Source organism: Acanthopagrus latus, chromosome 10 (genome assembly GCF_904848185.1).
Source record: "Acanthopagrus latus isolate v.2019 chromosome 10, fAcaLat1.1, whole genome shotgun sequence".
Lineage (NCBI taxonomy): Eukaryota > Metazoa > Chordata > Actinopteri > Spariformes > Sparidae > Acanthopagrus > Acanthopagrus latus.
Window position 1 is genome coordinate 355,001 of NC_051048.1, and position 21,231 is coordinate 376,231.

Below are 21,231 nucleotides of genomic sequence, written 5' to 3' on the forward strand. Positions count from 1 at the left end.
TCCTGACCATCCACTGTCAAATAAAGATGTCTTTGCCTTTTTTTTTTTTTTTTTTTAAAAAGAACAAACATCTGTACAGACACGACACTCTTTGAACCAAAATAACCGACTTGCTAACTGAATGAATCTAGGTGCTGTATCGTAGGACTGGACTAGTTTCTGTTTCTTGAAGAAGTTTCTCCTCACATTCAAGAGGCTTCTTCACTTCTAACTGGAGGAGCTGCAGGTTTTTATACTGTGTGTGGGAGTGTCCTTACAGAGTATAGAGTGTCCTTAAAGGGTGTGGGAGTGTCCTTAACGGGTGTGGGAGTGTCCTTACTGAGTGTGAGAGTGTCCTTACAGGGTATGTAAGTGTCCTTACAGTGTATGTAAGTGTCCTTACAGGGTTGTCAAGGACACATGTGAGGTCTGAGTTTCAAAGTTGTTAGAGCCACTTGTAGATCATTTGTCCAACCTGCCTTCATGTGGGTTGCTAAGTCCAGGTGAGTCCAGGTGTGAATGTTGTTAAGCTGTCTGAGGAGAGAACTCAGTGCAACATTGCAGGTGGTGATCAGTGATCTTAGTCCACTTCCTCCCTAAAGACGGTTGTGACAGTTTGATATATTGATTCTTTACTCCGCTTTCAAACCATCTTCTCTGGGCAACATTATCACATTGTTGTCTTCACAGGATGATTTGTCTCCTTCAGATGTAAGTTGACAGCTGAGTCTTGACCTGAGGATCTGTTGGCCCTCCTGTGTTGTGCCATCAATAACCATTCACACCTGGGCTCACCTAGACTTAGAAACCCACATGACGACCAGTTTGATCAACGACCCACAAGTGGCCTTAACGCCTCTGTAAGGACACTCCCACACTATGTAAGGACACTCCCACACATAGTTGAAGGACTGCCAACTCCACTCCAGTTAGTAATAGTGAAGAAGCATCTTGGATGAGAGGTGAAACTTCCTCAAGAAACTGAAGCACTTTGAATTACTATGACCCGGATGACTGAGAAGCTTCATCAACATCTTCCTAACTGTATGTTTTCTTTTTCAAGATGACCAGCAACACACCAGCCATGACGACCAGGTACTCAAGGTATGTTGGTGTGCTAGTGATGTGTAACAGGCTAGTATGTTAGCAATTAGCTTACTTGGTACCATGGATCACCAACTATCTCCTCGACAGCAGGAGCACTATTAAAGGTTAAAGGGTAATGGGAAAGAGGGAAAATAGAGCTAATGGTCAGTTAGCAAACTCATTAGCTCATTAGCCTAGCTCTGTTGCTAACATTACAACCACTTTGCTAATAAGCGAGCTTCCTGCAGTTTGGGCTGTCTGGCTCTCCGTCCACTCAGAGATCAGCTGTCAGAGGGAGGTTACCTGCAGCTCAGCAGAGTGTCTATTGAGCTGAGCGCTGAACTGCAGCACAGTCTGAGCGTAGGAAGTGATGCGTAGAGGCAGGATGTGGTCGTGGGCCAATCGCAGCACCATCTCCCCCACCAGCTCCCCTAAGCTCCGCCCTGTGACCCCCAGACGACCCGCCAGCACTTCCTGTAGGCGGGAGGCGCTGTCCAATGGCGTGTTGATGAACGGGTACGCTCGCTCCTGAGTGGACACACATGGACGTGATGAAGTCATCATGTAATGGACACACCTGTACACCTGAGAGCCAAACACACCTGAAGTTTACCTCAGAGAACCTGAGCTCCACAGCTGGAACTCCTGCGAACGCCGTGAAGCTGTACGCTCCGCTGTTCAGGTACAAGGGCTTCACACTGAGAGAGGAGAGGACAGGTGAGTGTGTGTGTGTGTGTGTGTGTGTGTGTGTGTGTGTGTGTGTGTGTGTGTGTGTGTGTGTGTGTGTGTGTGTGCATGTGTCTCACATCTTCCAGCTGCCTCCCTCTCTCTCTGCCTGGCTGTAGATGGTCTGACCTGCATGCTTAGGATGCTCCACCTCAACACACACACACACACACACACACACACACACACACACACACACACACACACAGAGTCACATCATGTTGATCCACAGTTAGAGACTCTCACAGCTCCAGTATTAATTCAGGTCTTCACCTGTCTGATAGCGGCATCCAGCAGGTCGACCAGCAGAGGACTGATGTAGGCAGACAGGATGTCATCACCTGCACACACACACACACACACACAGTGTAGATGATTGTAGGCGCATTACAGAAGGTGTCCTGTGATTGGCTGACAGCGGTGTGTTACCCATGACAGCCTGGTCCAGACTGAAGTAGGTGACGGCCTTCAGGTGCAGCATGGACAGGTAACCCTGAGAAACAGATGTCAAAGTTCACTGCGTAACTATGGCAACCACAGTGAGAGGACTCAAATCTGTCTTCTTCTGTGGTAACACAAGTGCTCTGCTCTCTGATTGGACGAACCTCCAGCCACTCAGTTGCTCCCACATTCCCGAACTCTCCAGCATCCCAGCTGACGAAGAGGAGGCTCCGCCTGGGACTGAACCCTGCACACACACACACACACACACACACACACACACAGAGGTACCACTACCTATATGAACATTGTTATCATAGTAACCATCCAGATCTCCTCACATCCACCTTTCAGCACCAACCTGGCAACCACATAGTTACCACCTAGCTACACATTAGCAGTGATTGTTGGTGGCCACTCCCCTCACAGTGCCAGCAGTTCACCTGTCTCCAGGTGAGTCTCACCTTTCTTCACCATGATGGAGAAGGTCCGAGCCAGCTCTAGCAGGATCGCTGTTCCAACTCCAGACTTGACGGCTCCTGGACCCAGCGAGTCCCTCTGAGCTCCCAGTATGATGTACTGGTCTGGCAGAGATCAGGTGGGTTACCCTCCAGTCAGACAGACAGGTAATCATGATGAATCTCAGGTGAGGGGTACCTGGCTCCACGCGGCCCTCCAGGGACGAGAAGATGTTGTTGAGGAGGACCGGCGTCATCACGTTGTGGACCGACATCTTGACTCTGCGTCCGGAGCTGAACTCTGGACCGACCACGCAGCGCACGTACGGCAGCCGACCGCGCCATGACGTTGGACAGGACGGACCTGACAGCTGGCTGAGACGGAGAGACACACAGTGAGGTCACAGTCACACCTGAGCAGGTGAGCTGGGGGGGCGGGGCTCACCTGAGCAGCTTGGCGGCTACAGTAGCGCTGACTGGCAGGGCCGGGATGAGCGGCAGGCCGGAGGACTGGATGGGCGGGAACTGAGTGTGGTTGAAGGAAGGGAAGCCGGGGGTGAAGGGGTCACCTGACCCCAGGTGGACCTGTGATTGGACGACACAGAGAGGAGGTGCTGATTGGTCAGGAGCAGCGGGACATGGAACAGCGTGTGTGTGAGTGTGTGTGTGTATGTGTGTTACATGTTCGGACACGGCGGTGTGTGTGTTCAGTCCGAGGCGGCGAGGGTCCTGTGGGAGGTCCGCGGGGTCGGGGTAGATCAAAGCTCCGCCCGCCCCGCTCCTCTCAGCCAACCAGACCTTCTCAGCGAAACTGACCCCGCCCCCAACACGCATCACCACCACACAGCCAACCACAGACATGCCTGCGCTCCTCAGCCAATTAAAATCCTCTGGACGGCCGTAGTTAGCATAGACCATGCCCCCCTGTGGACAGACAGACAGGTAAAGATACCTGGTGTTGGTGTACCATGGTGACAAACTGCCTGTGTGCCCGTCTCACCGTGGTACTTCCTGTGGCGCTGTAGGGACAGAAGTCCGACGGGTTGAGAGGGATCTGTTCTGAGATCAGTCCTGCAGAGTCCAGCAGCCACAGGGAGCTCCTCTGAGACCTGCAGGTGACAGACCACAGGTACAGGTGTTGTCTCCACTGTCACTCTGACCTCATGACGCGTCCACCTACCTGTGGGGGAACTGCAGCGTGGCGTACAGCGACTCTGTCCAAGTGTGGTCCATCTGCAGCTGTCTGAAGCGACGGAGGACCTCTGAGGCCAGAGAGGTTCCCTCAGAGGAGCCTGGAGGATGACTCGCCCTGCTGACCCGACTGAACAAGACACAGAACCACAAAATGACCCAGACTGAGGACACCAAGACAAACTCAACCTACGACTGTCAACTACGGAAACACAAAGATGAGCCTCTTTAAGTCCAGCTGACAAACACAAAGTGTCTACAAGGTTTTGGAGACTCACAGTTGAAGCGTCTGGATGTTTCAGTAACAAAAAGTGTCTTAATTTTTATCTGTTTTAATCTGTTTTAATGTTTTGAAGTAACTTGATGAAACTCTGTTCTTTTACTTCAAACATATTGTTCTACTACCTAAGATGGCCGCCGTTTGATTGACACCTCTTTTGACAAGTTATGCCCACCCTGGAGCCTACAACAGCCAATGAGGAGTCCTGCTGTCTGTTCCCGCCCGAGACTCTGGATGATTGACACATCATGAAGCCTATGCGATTTTATGTCGGTTTTTAATGTTGAAAGTTGGAAATGATGTTTCACCACCTCAGTTCTTGTTAGTTAGTGTGAATAACATCTGTTCCCTGTGGTCAAAGTCAGGATAATCAATAATCAATACTCAGCACTCAGTGTCCCACCTGACTGTGTTGTAGATATCTTCATCATGCAGCAGCCTCCTCATCATCACCCGTAGCTCTCCCAGGTAAAGCCCCGCCCCTCCCTCAGCTGGTTGTTTAGCCCCGCCCCCCTGCTGCTCCTCATCCTGCTCCCCCACCTGGGAGCAGTGGTACCGCCCACCAAACACAGCGTAGGCCAATAGGAACGCTGAGAGAGAAACAGACCACAATCACAAGATCTAATCGATGGTGTGTGTGTGTGTGTGTGTGTGTGTGTGTGTGCGCACCTGCAGTGAAGACGACCATCCCACACACACACAGCAGCACGCCAGCCCTCCAGTAACCATGGCGATGCCGCAGCACCAGAGCTGTGATGTCACTGCTTGGCCCCGCCTCCTCCTCAGCCCCCACAAACCTCATCTCCACCCTCTGAGCTCCTCCCACCTCCTCGTCCTCGGCCACACCCACTGATGGAGACTGGGGACACAGGCGTAACCACGGTTACAGGTCAGAGGGGGAGGAGCTTGTCTCCATGTGGCTCTCACCTGTCTCACCTGTCTTAGACGGGTTCTCATGGCGTCCATAACGACCTGCGGTGGAGAGGGAGACAGGCCGAGGAGAGTTACTGTTTCGTTACATCATTACGTCATCAGGTGAGTTCTCAGCAGTCACTATTAATGATAATAATAACAGATTTAATTTATATAACGCCTTTCAGGGTACCCAAGGACACGTGACAAAGTGGAATAAACATATAAACATATGAAAACAAACAAAGCAAAGAATAAATGGAGCGCCTGTCAGTCAGCACGGAGGGAACAGCTGCTCCGCTGTCAACACCGCCACCAGCACCGCCACCAGCACCGCAGGGAACAGCACCGTCACCAGCACCGCAGGGAACAGCACCGTCCGTCCAGAGGTGAACTTGTGCCTGGAGGTCCATGCACACAGCAGGGCGACACAGGAGACCCAGAGATCCAGTCCCAGTGACAGTGCCTGGAGCGAAGCGACAGCAGAAGTCCAGGAGCTCCTGCTCCGAACACCTGAAGACTCCACCAGCAACAATGGAGCAGCAACCATCCAACATCAATGCAAGCCGGGGGAGACCACAGCAGCGACAGCGGAGCCAGGCGGGGAACAACCAGGAGGTTGTGGAAGATGGAGGACCAGCAGAGCAACTATGGACATCTCACAGTGCATCGAGTATGTCTGCTTAAAGTTAGCGTTGCTATGCTAACTGCTGATTGGTGAGGAGGATCAAAGGGGCTAACAGCTGATCAGCAGAGAAAGACGAGTTCATAGAGCCGATTCTTCAGGTGTGAAGGCTTCAGAGCTTGTAAAGACAACTTGGTTTTCTTCTTTTAACAGAAAAACGCCGTTTTGTCACGGATCGAGAAGCGGCGATACTCACGCCAGCATCCTCTCGCATCCAGGTTGCCATGGAAACGATATAGTATATGATATATAATATTGTCCAGTTCTGATCAGAATTGATCATGTGACACCATTACACCGACCGAACCTGCTCCTCCACCTCTGTTCTGTGGCTTTACACTTCCTCTGACACCCTGACACACTTTACACATTACAGATTACAGATTACAGATTATAGATTATAAATTACACATTATACGTCATAGATTATAGATTCCAGATTCCAGATTACATATTATAGATTACAGATTATAGATTACTGGTCTGTACTCAGTGTTGAAGCAGCTTCTCCTGAACACTGAATCTGTCTTTGTAAAGCTCACTGTGATTGGCTCTCACAGGGGTCAGAGGTCAGTGTGTTGTTTGAACTGCTTAACTTCATTAACAGAATGTCAACACACACACACACAAACACACGGACACACACAGTGTTGCATTACTATTTAAGGTGGTTTTCTGAGTTGAAACAGACAGACGGACACATTAAATGAGTTATAATGTAAACAATGACGACGATGCAGAGAGCTGATCCTGTTCACAGACAATCAGCTGATCAACAACAACACAACAGAGACGATCAATGGAACGTGACAGAAACCAGTCAGAGATCTACTCACCTCCTGCACTGCTCTGCTGTCTCACCAGAGTGTGTTAGCATGAGTGTGTGTCTGTGTGTGTCTGTGTGTGTCAACTTCAGAAAGTCCAGTCGCCCTCCTGAGGTCACCTGACCTGCAGCTCCGCCTCCTTCGGCCTCCACTGTTACAGTTGTTCTCAGTTGTTACACACACATGCTGATACTTCAGACACACTGACCACAACATGTAACTCCTGCTCCAACTCCCTGAACCAACTCTGCTAAACTACAGGCACAACTCCTGCTTTACACTCAAACTGCAGGTCTAAAACACACTTTTTTCAAAATACGACACACAATCCTCTGCATTTGGCACAATTTTCATGGAGAAAATCTCTTGTTTTCACAAGGAACACACTGTCATTCAAAGTTCTAAAGTTAACTGCCCCACTATAGACACTGACTCATCACATGGGCAAACACCTGTCACACAGTTTTACAATTAGCAATCAGAGCCTTAGCAGAAAAGGCCAACAGGTGAGCTCTTCTGCTGTGGAGCAATGGATGCCAACACTGGAAACAGAGGCAGAGCCAGAGCAGTAAGAGGAAGAGGAGGACGAAGAATGTGATCTCTTATGAGATCAACTTTGGTTGACATGTGGTCAAACATGGTCTAACAATGAGGGAGGCTGAGCAAAGAGTGCAGCCAAATGTGAGCAGGTCCACTGTAGCATCCATCATCTGGACTTTCTGCAGTGAGAATACACACAGAGAAATGGGGTGATCATGTACAGGTACATTTATCTGAAAAGTACCCTGTAAGGTACAGAAATGGTCCTTGAGATAGTAACTCTTGACCTTTGTTTAATTTTTAAGGTACAAAGTCATGGCTGATAGCAAAAGGTATATAAGTGTACCTGTGTGTGTGTGTGTGTGTGTGTGTGTGTTGGCGTGGTTTCTCTGCTATTCATATGCTAATTGGAGCCGTTCGCAACTCTGTGAGCTTCGCAGACGTCATGGTTCGTTTCCGACAATTTTCAGCACAGACGAACGCCACGTTCACAGCCTGTAAATTGTTGTTAACTACCGAAAATTAGGGAGATTTCCGGGCATTTCCGGGGCCGAAAATCCCATTATTTATGCAGTGATGGGAAGAACCTGTTGCGTTGTCAGCTGCAATGCACGGTCTCACGACCATAAGGGATGAAAACTCGACAACGGACTATCATTTTATGGTTTTCCTTGGTGTGTCCGACATTACAAAGAGGAGACGGATGGTTCGACTAGCAGCTGTAAGACACCCGGAGATCAAGTTTGCCAGCATCCAGAGATATATGAAACTGTGTTCCAGACACTTTCATCGGTTAAGTGTTTTGATTGTTTACTATTGGTCATGCTTTAGGGCAAAATCCGAATTTACTCCGTAACAATAGCTACCGAGACCGCGAGTTAGCCAGCTAGCTAGCCCTCCTGTCATTACTTCGACAGACCAACAGGGGTCTGTGTCCCAGAATCCTCGGCGCCTGGACTGGATTCCCACAATGCAGTAGAACTTGAGACGGCGGGTGGCGGACATGTCGGGAACTGCTCGTCTATCAAGTTTCTCCACAGAAGAGCTAGTTAAAAAATAACTGATGCTGGAATACAAATAAATGAAGAGGAAGGAAATTTGGGGGTAAGTAACATTTCTATCCATAATACTGTTGGTAATTAATTTTAGCGAGTCTAACTCAGGCAATGTAACTTAATGTGAGCTAACTGCATGTTAATTCTTCTTTCTCTTATTTCAGAGTGAGTTTGGTCAGGTGACTGTCAATGCAGGAAAGTGAAATTACTTCCACCTGCTATTACAGTTTTTCTCGATTGTTTACACACAAAAACTGGTACTTGAGACACACTGACCACAACATGTAACTCATGCACCGACCCCCTGAACCAACTCTGCTAAACTACAGGCACAACTCCTGCTTTACACTCAAATGGCAGTTCTAAAACACACTTTTTTCAAAACACTACACACAATTCTCTGCATTTGGCACAACTTTCATGGAGAAAATCTCTTGTTTTCACAAGGAACACACTGTCATTCAAAGTTCTAAAGTCAATTGCCCTTCTATGCACACTGACTCATCACATGGGCAAACACCTGTCACACAGTTTTACAATTAGCAATCAGAGCTTTAGTATAAAAGGCCAACAGGTGAGCTCTTATGTTTTGGAGCAATGGATGCCAACATTGGAAATAGAGGCAGAGCGAGAGCAGTGAGAGTAATGAGAATAGGTAAGAAATCTACTCTCACTAGAAAATTGCAGTACTGCATATCAATACAGTACTCAATGAGTACAGTAGTACAGTATTGCCTGTGGACTGTTCTGTTGACTGTAAAAATAAAGTATGTTTCAAGTATTTGGGAAATGTATTCCTACTTTGTATTCCTACACAGTATTTACAGTATTTTACTATTTGTATTGCAGAACTGAAAGATTACCAACACAAGGTGGATAAAATATATTTGTTAGCGTGTATTTGTGTGTCCTGAGTATAAAAACAATATTCTCAAATATTTTACACAGTCATGTATGAGCTGTCTGTAGTAAGTGTAACACTGAACAAAAAAAAGGCCTAAGTCCTTATGATCAATGAAGAAGAAGTGTTGTCCATTCATTATAGTGTTTTACGTTGAGCACATCAGTGTTCAACTGGTTCTTCTAAATGTCTATTCATTTGATGGCTTGTGTGTGCCATTTGAAAACAAAATACCATTTTGAGAAGAAATAACATTGTTTTGAATGTAAAGTTTCATTTTGCAGGAGAATTGAGGGGTTTTGCCCGTTGTGTGTGTGATTTTTGATTTGTGTGTAGAGTTCTGAGAGTATGAGGCATGCTTTCAGAAAATGTGTGTAAACAATCGAGAAAAACTGTAACATTAGTTCGTGTGTCATTTCGTCATATTTTATTACTTTTACGGTATCGGCTTCGATCTTTTTTTTTTTTTTCCCCCTTTCGCATGCACTCCCTCATAGAGCCCCTGCAGACTTGGGTAGGCAGCCCCTTTTTTTCCCTCTCCTGTTTGTTTGTTTTTTCCCGCGTACGTACGGAGCCCCTGCAGACTTGGGTAGGCAGCCCCGTTTTTCCCCCCACAGTCGAAGTGAGTTATGGCATCTCGGTGAGTCAGCATGTTGGAGGCGCTGCTTAAGTAGCTTATTAAAGATGGTTATGTTTAGTAGTTTCATCATTCGATTGTAATATGAAGTCACTGTCCATCCTAACTAATTTTGCATGGTCGCTGGCTGCTATTTGTGTAAATGTTCTACATTAATTAGGCTTTTTATGCTATGTGGATGACGTAACGTCCGCTAGTTGTCAGCTAGCTAACTATTCGGTTTGCTGTGTGTTAGCTTCGTTTCGGGATTCTGTATTCAGTGTCCAGCCGCTCAGGCGTTTGGTTCAAGTGGTGGTCGTGTTAATTGGTGACTATCACATTTCATTATGTTATGAGGTGTATGAGCCGTGGTTACCATAACTCAGACATTTATCAGAGGTGAGGTAGGAGAACACAAGGTAAAGGTCGCCAGTTAAACCGCTACACCGGCTAGTGACGCGGAATAACGGCCGCATTGACGCGACTGTTATAGTGACGTAAGAGCTAAGCTGAAGTGTGCCTTTTCCCCGGGGTGGTTGTTCGCTTATTGGTGTGTGCGGCGGACCGCCTGGGTCAAATGCCCGATTAATGTGCGTGCGTTCCGGGGGCTTTGTGGACGCACGTCGCCTCCATAGCGGGCCATGTTAGGTGGCACAGCTCCACGGATGTGCTTCTCCCACCGCTGCTGTGTCAGATCTCAGATCCCGGGTTCTCCTCTCCCCGTCATAGAAGGCTCTGTGTGTGTGTGTGTGTGTGTGTGTGTGTGTGTGTGTGTGTGTGTGTGCGCGCGCGCGCAGGGTTCCTCCACATTTGACATTTCAAAATTCCATACTTTTATCAGACCCTGATTTCTAGACTTCTCTGTAAGAAAAAGAAATTCAAATAATTTGTGACATGAAGAGTAATTTAATGTGTATCATGTAAATAAATTATGCAATTAATCTTTTGTTTTCATTGTTCTGAATTTGTATGCTATTATGTCACCCAAAAAAAATCCAGGAGATTGTAGCACAAAATAATTTACCAAAATAACTTCAGATATGTATCAAGATTGATATATTTCAATAGTTATATCTATTAATAGTTCAATAGATATAATTCAATAGTCTCCATTTCCCATACTTCAAGACCTGGAAATGTATAAAATCAGATTCCATACGTTTCATACTTGTGTAGGAACAGAGAGAGAGAGAGATTTACCCATAACTGTGTTGTGACATGTGCATATGTTTATGTCATATCTCAGAAAATGAGGTGGATGGAGGGACTGTGGACTGTACTGTGTAAATACAGTTAATCTTGTCGAGTTATTGAGTGTTATCAATCTGTAATGATTTTGGATATAGTGAAATTGAAGGCTTAATATTTACCACTAACAAAACTAAAACAAAAAAAAAATTCTATGACTTGATATCGTTTAATGCGATGACATTAAAGCTTACTTGAGTGACATACAGAATGCTAATAGTAATGTCTTTATGTATGTATTCTGCAGGTTTTTGACGAGGTTGACTGAATCCATCCTTCAACACACAGCTTCTGTCATGGCTTCAGGGAGGGCTTCACCACTGTTTTACCAAATGTGCTGAAACTTGCTGAGGGAAAATCTCTCCTTGCAAAACAGCACACTGATGCAAGGCAGGATGCCCCAGCTGAAGATCTACCAGGTAGCTAAAGTCACCTGATTAAGTAGGTGAGTGTGAAAATTGTAGCTGATTTTTAAGTAGCATATTTTTCTGCATTACAGGAATCGACTTTAGGGCTGGACTTATCCTCTTACCATCCATCTTCAGAGAAAAGATCGAACACTGCATCACCGTGAGAGAGGTAGGCATCTGAGTCGCCTTATACTGACCTCAGTATTTAAAGAAATCTTGGGTTAAGGAATTAACTGACTCCTCTGATAACTGATGGGCCTGATTTAATCCCAATTAAATTCCTCCTTCTTTTTTTTTTTGATGTCTTCAGCTGGTATCAGTAATTTGTTAGTTTGCTCTTTGAATAGGCTTTATGCACAGCTCCACTACTTCCTGAACTCAAGCCAGATCCTTTATTTCCTGTCTTACATTATTGGACAAATTGACAAATTATTGGACAAATTGATTGCCAGGTGTGTCTGACCTCAGTACTAGTCACAGCAATGGTCAGACACACCTGGATCAGTTTGTCCAATAATGTAAGACAGGAAATAAAGGATCTGGCTTAAGTTCAGGAAGTAGTGGAGCTGTGCATAAAGCCTATTAATGAGATATAAAGAATAAAGGGTAACTGTACCCCTAAAATCCTCCTGCTTACAGGGAGTTTCCATGTAAATTTGATGGATTTATCCAGAAAAAAATATGGCTAACTGTAAGAATAACTAATTTATGGAATTTGTAACGTGTAAATGAAACTGTTCAAAGTGTGGCACAGATTTAAATTGACATTTCACCTTTGACTTTTTACACACTATTTTACTATAGTTTGTTTTTTTGTCCAAGTAACTTTTTCTCTTATGTAAAAATCAAACAATGTTCTAATTTTACAGAATGGCTATGTACTCACAAAATAAATGATTGTAATTTTTTTTCTTTCTTTTTCTTTCTTTTTTTTTTCTAAGGGACTAGTTAACTTGTAAATGCTTCTCTCTCATGTTTTCCTTCTGTGTAGGGGGACCCTGCTACACTCCATCCAACCATACAACTGACTGACAATGACTGGGAAATGGCAAACACAGCAAGAGAACTCAGTGTGGTCAAAGTAGATGGAGTAGATGTGTGCCAGTGTGCAGGCCGTGATGAAGCCTTCATAACAGCCCTCAGTATGTATTTTGTTTTCAACAGTGCATACCCACCACACCTGAGAAGCACACTCACCTTCCTCCAGGGGCGTATTGTTGGTATTGTGGAGGAGGGAGACGCGCCCCTGCCAGTGACAGTACTTAGAGTGATAAATCGTCTGTGCTAGATCATCATGCCTCAACTGTACCAGCGTCCAAAGTGCACTCGAAGGACGCGTACGCTGATGAAGTTCATACAACATGTTGGACTTGTATCACCTGTGGTGTTGGTGATTGTCAGTGGACTTTTTCTAGATTCCATTCTTTCAGAAAACATGTGTATAGGAAGCACAGATGTTTTGTATTTAGGCCTTACGATAAAAATGACAGAACCGGTGAGGACTCCACAGTACACCAACACAGCATGAACCCTGATCAGCAAAATTCAGAGACTGATCTAAGTGCTTCTGATCTGCAAACAGTTAATCCAAATTTAGATAAACTATTACAGGATTTCAGAGATAACCTGTTTGCATATGTTCTTAAATGCAGAGAGAAAAACCTACATTTGTCAGTCCATCAAGACATTAATGATGATGTCAAATTTCTATTTTGCATTTTCAAAGAAAACTATGATTCGTTTATTTCTTATATTCTTCGAAAAAGTGGTTTTGACATTTCAAAGTGCCCTGATTTTGTTGTGACCAAGTGTTTGCCCCCAGACGTCATGCATGATATCTCTTTGAGACACTCCCCTCTGGTAGGAGGCTGCGGTCCATCAGGACCAAAACCTCACGCCACAAGAACCGTTTCTTCCCGTCTGCTGTCAGCCTTATCAACAAGGCCTGAATCCCCCCTGACACTCCTCACACTCCACCTCTACCACTGACTCTACTGTCACACTGACAGCACCATAACTCTATGCGTTACATTAACGCTCACCTTGAACATCCTGTTCATTTGCACATTTTCATTTGCACATCATTTCTGTAATTGTTCACTGCCAGCTGGTCTGCTCCTTTTATCCTTTTACCCAAAAAACAGATTGTGTGTATATGTATTTATATTGTATAGTTATATTTTCTACTTTTTAAAATAGTTTATATTGTTAATTTGTTATATTTTCACTTAATAGTTATTTGATGCATGCACCAACATCACCACGACAAATTCCTCTTATGTGTAACATCGTACTTGGCAATAAAGCTTTTTCTGATTCTGATTCTGATTCTGATTCTGGAGGGAGTTCTTCCACTGACAGTGACGCATGTCATTTGCCAAGCACATAGACAAAAGCATATAACTATAGCTGATTAGGAGTGAGAATTTTTATCCCCCTTTACACTTTAATGGATTCTAGTATCCTGTCCAGATTGATTTGTGGTTTAAATTATATTCAGAAATACAAATGTGCACACTGATCATCAAGTAAGGCTATAGTCATTACTGCAAAGAGGGACAAATATGAAGTGTCAGGACACATGGATGTGTTGAACTGCTCGAGTGTTTTGCATCTAGGACTGATTTATGAGCAGCTCATTGGGCCTGATGCCTTCAGTTTTTGTGCTTAAGCTCTTAAACAATTTAAACACGTATCATGTTGTTTGTTACTGAATGTATATTACAGTTCTAAAGATGAGTTAGGTTAATGTTGTGTGCTTTACACCTGGAATGTCACATTTTGTGGTTTTGTGTTATGTGAAAGAAAATTCAAAAGTGGCTAATGAAATTTAAATGTGGTTTATGAAAATGAACTGAAAATCATTTACATGTAAAATATTGATTTTGTTACAAGATGTAAACAAATTGTTTGAATAAATTGATCTTAATGTGAAAGTCAAGCCTTTTGTCTCAGTTTAAAGGAATGTATTTGCCTCATAAAGTGTCATGTCAGTGGCGTGTCGCTCCAGTGGTCCCCTGTCACGGTACAACTACTGTACCTTTCTAAGCAGTACATTTTTGTACCAGGACATAAAGGTACATTTTTGTCACTAGAGGTGCAGAAATGTTTCTTTACAGGTACAAACAAGCAGGTACAAACATGTACTAATTTTAAAGGTACAGTGCTTGTACCACTGGAGCGACAAAGCATTTGTTCTCTTTTAGGTACAATCCTGTCCTTTGATTTCTTAGTGTGTAGGTGAGAAATCTACTCTCACTGGAAAACTGCAGCACTGCGTATCAATCCAGTACTCAGTGAGTACAGCAGTACAGAATAACCTGTGGACGGTTCTGTTGACTGTAAAAATAAAGTATGTTTCAGGTATTTGGGAAATCTATTCCTACTTTGTATTCCTAAACAGTGTTTACAGTATTTTACCATTTGTACAGAAGAACTGAAAGATTACCAAGACAAGGTGTTTGGGAGCATCTTCTGTCTTCTGAACAGGAAACTGAAATCATGAACATGAAAATAACACCATAACATTACAGCAAACACAAAGAAAGACAGTAGAAAACAATGAGATATTAATAAATATTGATAGGGTTATCTTATCAACACTGGACCGTGTGTGCAGAAATAATCTGAGGACTAAAACATGTTGGGTTATTTTCATGACCCATCCCCTGGGTAGCTGTGGATTGTGAGCTGACTGGGTTGTTTTTATCCAAGGTTGGTCTAAATATTTTGACCCAACAGACTGAAGATATCTGCGGCTTTAGATTTGGACGAGCTGAGGCTTTAATCACTCTCCAGCTTGTGACCAGAGAAAACTATGTAAATGGTAAATCAAACATAAATCATTGTCCTACAACATCTACGTGTGATAGCTTAATGTGGTAACTAGTGTCTCTTTAGGACTCTGGTGGTACCAACCCTAGTTTTTTTTTTTTCGCTAGCTAGTTATTTTCACCTTTTAAAACACTTGGTTCTGTCACTTGTGACACACACTTAGTTAGACTGCAGGGACATTGTTCCGTTAGCTGTGTGTGTATTCAGTTGTGGTAATGTTAATGTGAACTGAACTGTTTTTGCTGTGTTGGATGTTGGTCACAGGGAAACTGGGGTGATGCCCCCAGTGTAACACACCTCACCATTAGTGACTGGCAGCAGTATTCTGATCCATGGTCTGACCCACCCTAACCCTGAGCTAACATTAGACCCTGAGAGAGATGAAGTCTGCTGACCGCTAGCTCCACTAATGTTAGCTGTAGCAACTTTAGCAAAGATAACAAACAGAGCAGTCTATTTCTGCATGTGCACACCGGCCACAAATCATGTTCAGAACAGCATCAGACTTCCTCAGCAGTACAAACAGCACATGATACAAGGCATCGAACATCTGTTGGCTTTACCTGGTTTCTGCTGAGAAACTCGCCCACTCTCCTGCAGTTATACTGTGCAGACACAGCGTCCAGGTGTAAATACCGTCAGTGTGATGATTGTTTAATAACATGTTGTTTTCATTCAGTTTACTAATATTCTTAGAAGCCAGGTTATTATTTAATTAATTCTATTAGACGCTAAACGCAGGACTTTTATTTTGAAACGTCTCGCCGTGAAGCATCCGGTGTGTGTCTCCGTGTTGAAGGTCTGAACAGAATGAAAATGAGTTTCTCAGCAGCTGAAGGCCACACGGTCTGTTGTTGTCGTCATTTGTTGTTTCACGACATGTTTAATGTTTGATTCAGACTGTAACAGTTCTGATATCACGTGTTCAAGCTACTGAGGCTGGTCAGTTCATTCATTTCATTTCTGTGTATGTTGATATAAAGAAAGGCATTTGGTTTGAAGTGGCTTTAATATGTAAAGTTAAAGGTTAATATTTAATACTGATGTCCTGATTCAGAGTTTAATTGTAAGTTAAAAACAAGACATACAGCTCTCTAACAGAGGTTGTCATTTAAGTTAAAACATTAAAATATGATTTTTCTGTGAATGTAACAGTGATTGAATAAGCTAAGAGAAGAATGCATGATTATATTTTGTGTGAATTTATGATACAATAAGGTCATGAAGGAAGATATTTACATCTATGTTTTATACCTTTTTTGTAGTTCTTACAGTGTGTTTGAAGGAGTTAAAGGTTCCTGCAGTAAACACTTTGGATCATCAGTTAAAGAGAGTCTGACCATCATTCAGCTGGATGCTAACGTTACGTTACACCAGGATATGGACGCTACGCTGGACGCAGAGAGTTGAACATCGATTCATTCTCAGCAGGTATTCACAAAGAACTGGTGTAACATGGGGCCCTCAACTCTGCTGTTGTCAGCTGTTTCTCAGTGCAGCAGTGTGAGTTTGACATCAGGCATGTCTGTGACATCTGTGTCTGTGGTTTTCAAACTTTTAAATATCAAGGAATCTTAAATGGACACAAGTTGGACCACAGAACACAATTTCATTAGATGTTTGTCCAGGATTTTCTATTCTGATATGATTTTTGCTCGACCAAAATGGTAGACATACATTCTGACACTGTGTTACTTAGTGGTGAAACAGTATAAAGCAGAAGTCACACACACGTCCCAAAAAACATCTAGTTGGGTGCTGGATCTAAAGAAGACTCGAAACGTTACACACAATAAATATCCTCACTGGGAGCTGTTTGCTGTGCAGATCTTCTTGCTTTCTTTGACTTAATGGTGAAACACATCATTCATGTTTTTGCTGGGGCCCCCTGGAACTGTTTCAAGGATCACTGAAGGTCCTTGGGCCCCACTTTGAGAATCATTGGATCCACTGGCAAAGATAATTCCCCACACTACATAAAGTTAAGAGTTAAAGGACAAATTCACCCATTTCAACATGTAATGCTCACTAAGATATGACATTTCTGTCAGACTCGGACAAGGAGAGAGGACTCAGATGCAGAATGACGATGTATAGACAGGTTTTATTTTACTGATTTGAATCTCTTTAGCATGAATGACAAAGCAATGGCTTTGGAAAACTCTATCAAGACAGACAAGACGAACAAGACAAATAACACATAAAACGGAAAGCGCTCCCGAAGGAGGAATCTATACTATTCTTAATTATCTGGTTATGAAACTTAATAATAAACAAAAACTACTCCGAAGAGGTCTGCACGTTGGCTGTGAAAAATTATCTACTCTAAATAACAAAAAGGTACAACAAAAAGCGCTCCACACGGAGGAAAACAACAGGCTATGAAAATCCTAAACTGAAAATCAAAACTCTAACCAAAAACGTTAGGAACAAAAATAGATCAAACAACCAAAGAGAACAAATACAGAAAATAAAACTTGACAATACTTAGCTCGAGGAAAAACTTGGCAAGACTGTGGTAAAGGCTTCTGTACACGACATGAGACGAAATACTTCAGCGACGCAGACAGGGGAAGACAAAGACTTTATACACATGAGGAAGGGGAACACAGGTGGAAACAATCAAGGATCAGGGATGACGTCAGACCGGGGACACAAGAGGAAGGGCAAGTGACCTGAAACGAGAGGAGAGTTACTTTTCAAAATAAAACATGAAAATCACAGGACAAAAAAACCCAAGACAGGACATCCCTCACTGCGGTGTGACAATTTCTGTCTATGCTGTCAGAGAAGGACTGTGGACAGTTCATTTCAAATTAAATCTCCGTTATTATTCAATATATATAATACACTGCTTCTGTTAATGTTTTTTTTTTTAAGTTTGAAATTATGTTTGAAAAGACCAAACCTAAAAATAATGTGGATGTCGCTGGCTGTCAGGTTTCTCAGCTGTGAGTAGACATACGTGGTGTCATAGTTTAGTGAGCATTAGTGAGGACCGATTGTATGAAGATGGTTTTAAAATGAGTGAAATGGTCCTTTAATGTTGACAGACGTGTAATAAATGTTTTATTTTTACAGATCAACAGGGTGACACAGAGCTACAGCTGCTGCCAACTGTAGAGCACAAAACTGGACAGAAAGTGTTTCGCTGGGCCTTCACTGACAGCCAGGTGAGTTAAGACAGTGCTTTGGAAAAATATCAAGTCAAGGACCACTAAATGTTTATTTGGCTGCAGACCCCCATCTTGTAGGGACCCCAAGAGAAGACTTACAGTATATTAAATCTTTCTCAAAATTATTCCAAATTGTTCATAATTTTTCAAGATTTATCTACATTTTTTAAAGTCAACTAGGTCTTCGCATCATGACACGTTCTGAGTGTATAGATCTCTCATTTTCAAATAAACTAACAGTAAAATAGGATTAAAGTGGTTAAACTGATTTTGATGCAAGTAACTACTTTTGCAGGGGACCCCATGGTGCCCACCTCTAGGATCCTTGGGGATTCCTGGACAGCACTTTTGAGAAATGCTGCATTGAGACAATCATCATTGATTTTGTGCTAAGTTTAACTGACTGATCATTTTGGCATGTACAGAAATGTGCTTATTGGACTCAGACTCCAGATGTATTACCTGTGGAGTTGAACCTAAACTGTTGTACGAATTAATTGTTGAATCTTGTTTTTTTTCTTCTCTTTTTTCTTTTCAGCCTGGAACAAACATGGTGCTGTACCTGGCGGGTACAGAATACCTGTGTGTCCTCATGCTGGGGTGGAGTGTCAGTGTTCCCAGGCTTTTGTGGTCATCAGTGGGATAGCCTTGGAGCACCCATCTCTATTGGGTGCAGTGGATGGGTGCTTTAAAGCATTTTTTGTTTTGGATGTCAACTACCCAAAACCGTGTGCCCAGGTTTGAGAGTTTATTCCGGCATGCATCTTTGAGATCACAGGTCGTGAATCCAATGCTGTAATGTTGATCAGGTCTCAACTTGCTGTGATGGAGTCGTCCAACACCCGAGGTAGTTAAGATGCAAGCTGAGCCATTTATTCCACTTTTAAGTGACTGTTTGATTGTTCTAGTTTTTACTGATGCAATTTGCCAAAATATGTAGACTGAACATGTGAAGGGGGAAAAAACCCATGAAATTTGTTGTTTCCTTTTTCTTTTTTAATATTTAGGTTTTTGTATGTATGTTAAGCACTTAAATCGATGGACTTTGCATTATGTTTATAATGCAGCAATGTTAAAAATGTATTCCACTGTTTTAATGTGAACTTGAAATGTCCCAATAAAACAATGGACATTATGTACTTCTATCGTTGAATAATTTCATAACTTCATGTTTAAAAACAATTTCATTTTACAGTACTAAGGTTAATGTTCATTAATTAATGCTAATTTTGCTCTCAAACCAACATTTTGATTTTAACCCACTTCTTTGGTAACATTAACCCAACAGCAGAGTTGTTTTTAACCCATTCTTGGGTATCCAGTCTCAACCCAACACACTGGGTCAAGCCCAGAACCCAACCCTGCTGGTCTAGAACAGCCCAGGGTTTGCCAGGTCCAACTTGCCAACAGGGCGCCATTTGAACGCAATTCAGAAAGAGTCAAAGATTTGCGATGTAACTGTGCAAGTGAGTCCTGTACAAGCCCACTTTTGATGCATATTGTCAACACTGTATAAAATACACATATTTCAGTATTGTAATCATAATGACTGTGCTTCACAATAGTGATCACTCATGTATATTTCTGATGTTGTCATGTGTGTTTCAGAGTCCCTGAGCTAAATGTGGCTGCAGTGGAGCACCAGTTAATCTTCTTTGATGAGGCTGGATTCAACCTCACGAAGAGACGAAGGAGGGGAAAGAACGTCTTCTGTCAGCGAGCTGTTGTTGAAGTCCCTGGCCAGCATGGAGGAAACATCACAGTGTGTGCAGCGATTACCCACCACAGCATCATCCATCACCACGCTACCCTCGGCCTGTACAACACCGCCCATCTGATCACGTTACACAACACACAACACACAACACCTCTTCCACCAGATCAGACAGAAGCTCAGAGCAGCTCAGGTAAGTTTTCATTTGGGACAACGTCAGTTTCCACCAGGCTGCTCTGGTTCTGAACTGGTTCACTGCCCAGCCAGGCTCTTTAGTTGTTTATCTCCCTCCATATTGTCCATTCCTCAATCCTACTGAGGAATAATTTTCTGTCTGGAGATGGAAAGTTTATGACGAATACACAAATACATATACCCCTTCTCCAAGCTGTGGAAGACGCATGTGGATCTATAGCAGTTGGTGCTTTTCATGGCTGGACTCAGTATGCTGATGCTTGCCCGGTGAAACATGGCTCGTGATGTGGATGAGTTGCTGTGGCCCGACTGAGACAGAGGAGAGGACGCTGCACAGTTTGTTTTGTTTTTTTACTGTAACTGTGTACAGTAAATTCTTTTTGTATGTTGACCAGCATATGTGCAGCTCTGTGTTGGCTGGGATCTACACTGTGTACTTTGTCTTTGTGGAGAAAAATAAAGCAGTGTATTTGTGTGTTCTGAATATAAAAACAATATTCTCAAATATTTTACAACACATTTATGAACAAAGGCCTGAGTTATTAAAATGAATGAAGAAGTGTTTTCCATTAGTGTTTTACACATCAGTGTTCAACTGGTTATTATAAATGTCTATTCATATGATGGTTTGTGTGTCATTTGAAAACAAAATACCATTTTGAGAAGAAATAACATTGTTTTGAATGTAAAGTTTCATTTTGCAGGAGAATTGAGGGGTTTTGCCCGTTGTGTGTGTGTGTTGTTTTGCGTGTAGAGTTCTGAGAGTGTGAAGCATGCTTTCAGAAAACGTGTGTAAACAATCAAGAAAAACCAACACACACACACACACACACACACAGCTGGAACATTGAGTCTGCAGGAACATGTGGGGCGGGTCTGCAGGTGTGGACCTGAAGGTGTCAGGCTTTATATAGACCACCTCACCAGGCCCCACCCGACTGGACTGAACCACTAGAGGTG

The 21,231-nt window shown here is 43.3% G+C and overlaps 1 protein-coding gene and 1 long non-coding RNA gene across 6 annotated transcripts in view; one reads left to right on the plus strand and one right to left on the minus strand.

Moving 5' to 3' along the window:
- Window positions 1–6,634, minus strand: part of tfr2 (transferrin receptor 2) — an 8,402-nt gene extending 1,768 nt beyond the window's left edge. Inside the window, exons 1-16 of one of the 3 annotated variants that reach the window (XM_037111138.1) lie at window positions 6,595–6,612; window positions 5,098–6,353; window positions 4,831–5,020; window positions 4,565–4,751; window positions 3,871–4,011; window positions 3,691–3,799; window positions 3,372–3,614; window positions 3,136–3,275; window positions 2,890–3,065; window positions 2,697–2,816; window positions 2,397–2,479; window positions 2,221–2,284; window positions 2,065–2,132; window positions 1,872–1,942; window positions 1,679–1,763; window positions 1,369–1,593 (exon numbers count right to left, since the gene is read on the minus strand). In XM_037111138.1, coding sequence (XP_036967033.1) covers window positions 1,369–1,593; window positions 1,679–1,763; window positions 1,872–1,942; window positions 2,065–2,132; window positions 2,221–2,284; window positions 2,397–2,479; window positions 2,697–2,816; window positions 2,890–3,065; window positions 3,136–3,275; window positions 3,372–3,614; window positions 3,691–3,799; window positions 3,871–4,011; window positions 4,565–4,751; window positions 4,831–5,020; window positions 5,098–5,127 — 1,932 coding nt within the window. In that variant the 5' untranslated portion in view covers window positions 5,128–6,353; window positions 6,595–6,612. Of the gene's footprint in view, window positions 1–1,368; window positions 1,594–1,678; window positions 1,764–1,871; window positions 1,943–2,064; window positions 2,133–2,220; window positions 2,285–2,396; window positions 2,480–2,696; window positions 2,817–2,889; window positions 3,066–3,135; window positions 3,276–3,371; window positions 3,615–3,690; window positions 3,800–3,870; window positions 4,012–4,564; window positions 4,752–4,830; window positions 5,021–5,097 lie in introns of all 3 variants that reach the window. The other 2 variants (XM_037111139.1, XM_037111140.1) reach the window with 2 other exon arrangements.
- Window positions 6,635–8,085: 1,451 nt separating this feature from the next.
- On the plus strand, window positions 8,086–12,614 carry LOC119026760. 3 transcript variants are annotated; one of them, XR_005077225.1, is made up of 4 exons: window positions 8,086–8,226; window positions 11,190–11,361; window positions 11,442–11,553; window positions 12,344–12,614. It is a non-coding gene; the product is annotated as an uncharacterized LOC119026760 (long non-coding RNA). The 3 variants fall into 3 exon arrangements; XR_005077227.1 differs by having other exon boundaries at window positions 11,442–11,521; XR_005077226.1 differs by lacking the exon at window positions 8,086–8,226 and adding an exon at window positions 9,634–9,718.
- The last annotated feature ends 8,617 nt before the right edge of the window (window positions 12,615–21,231 follow it).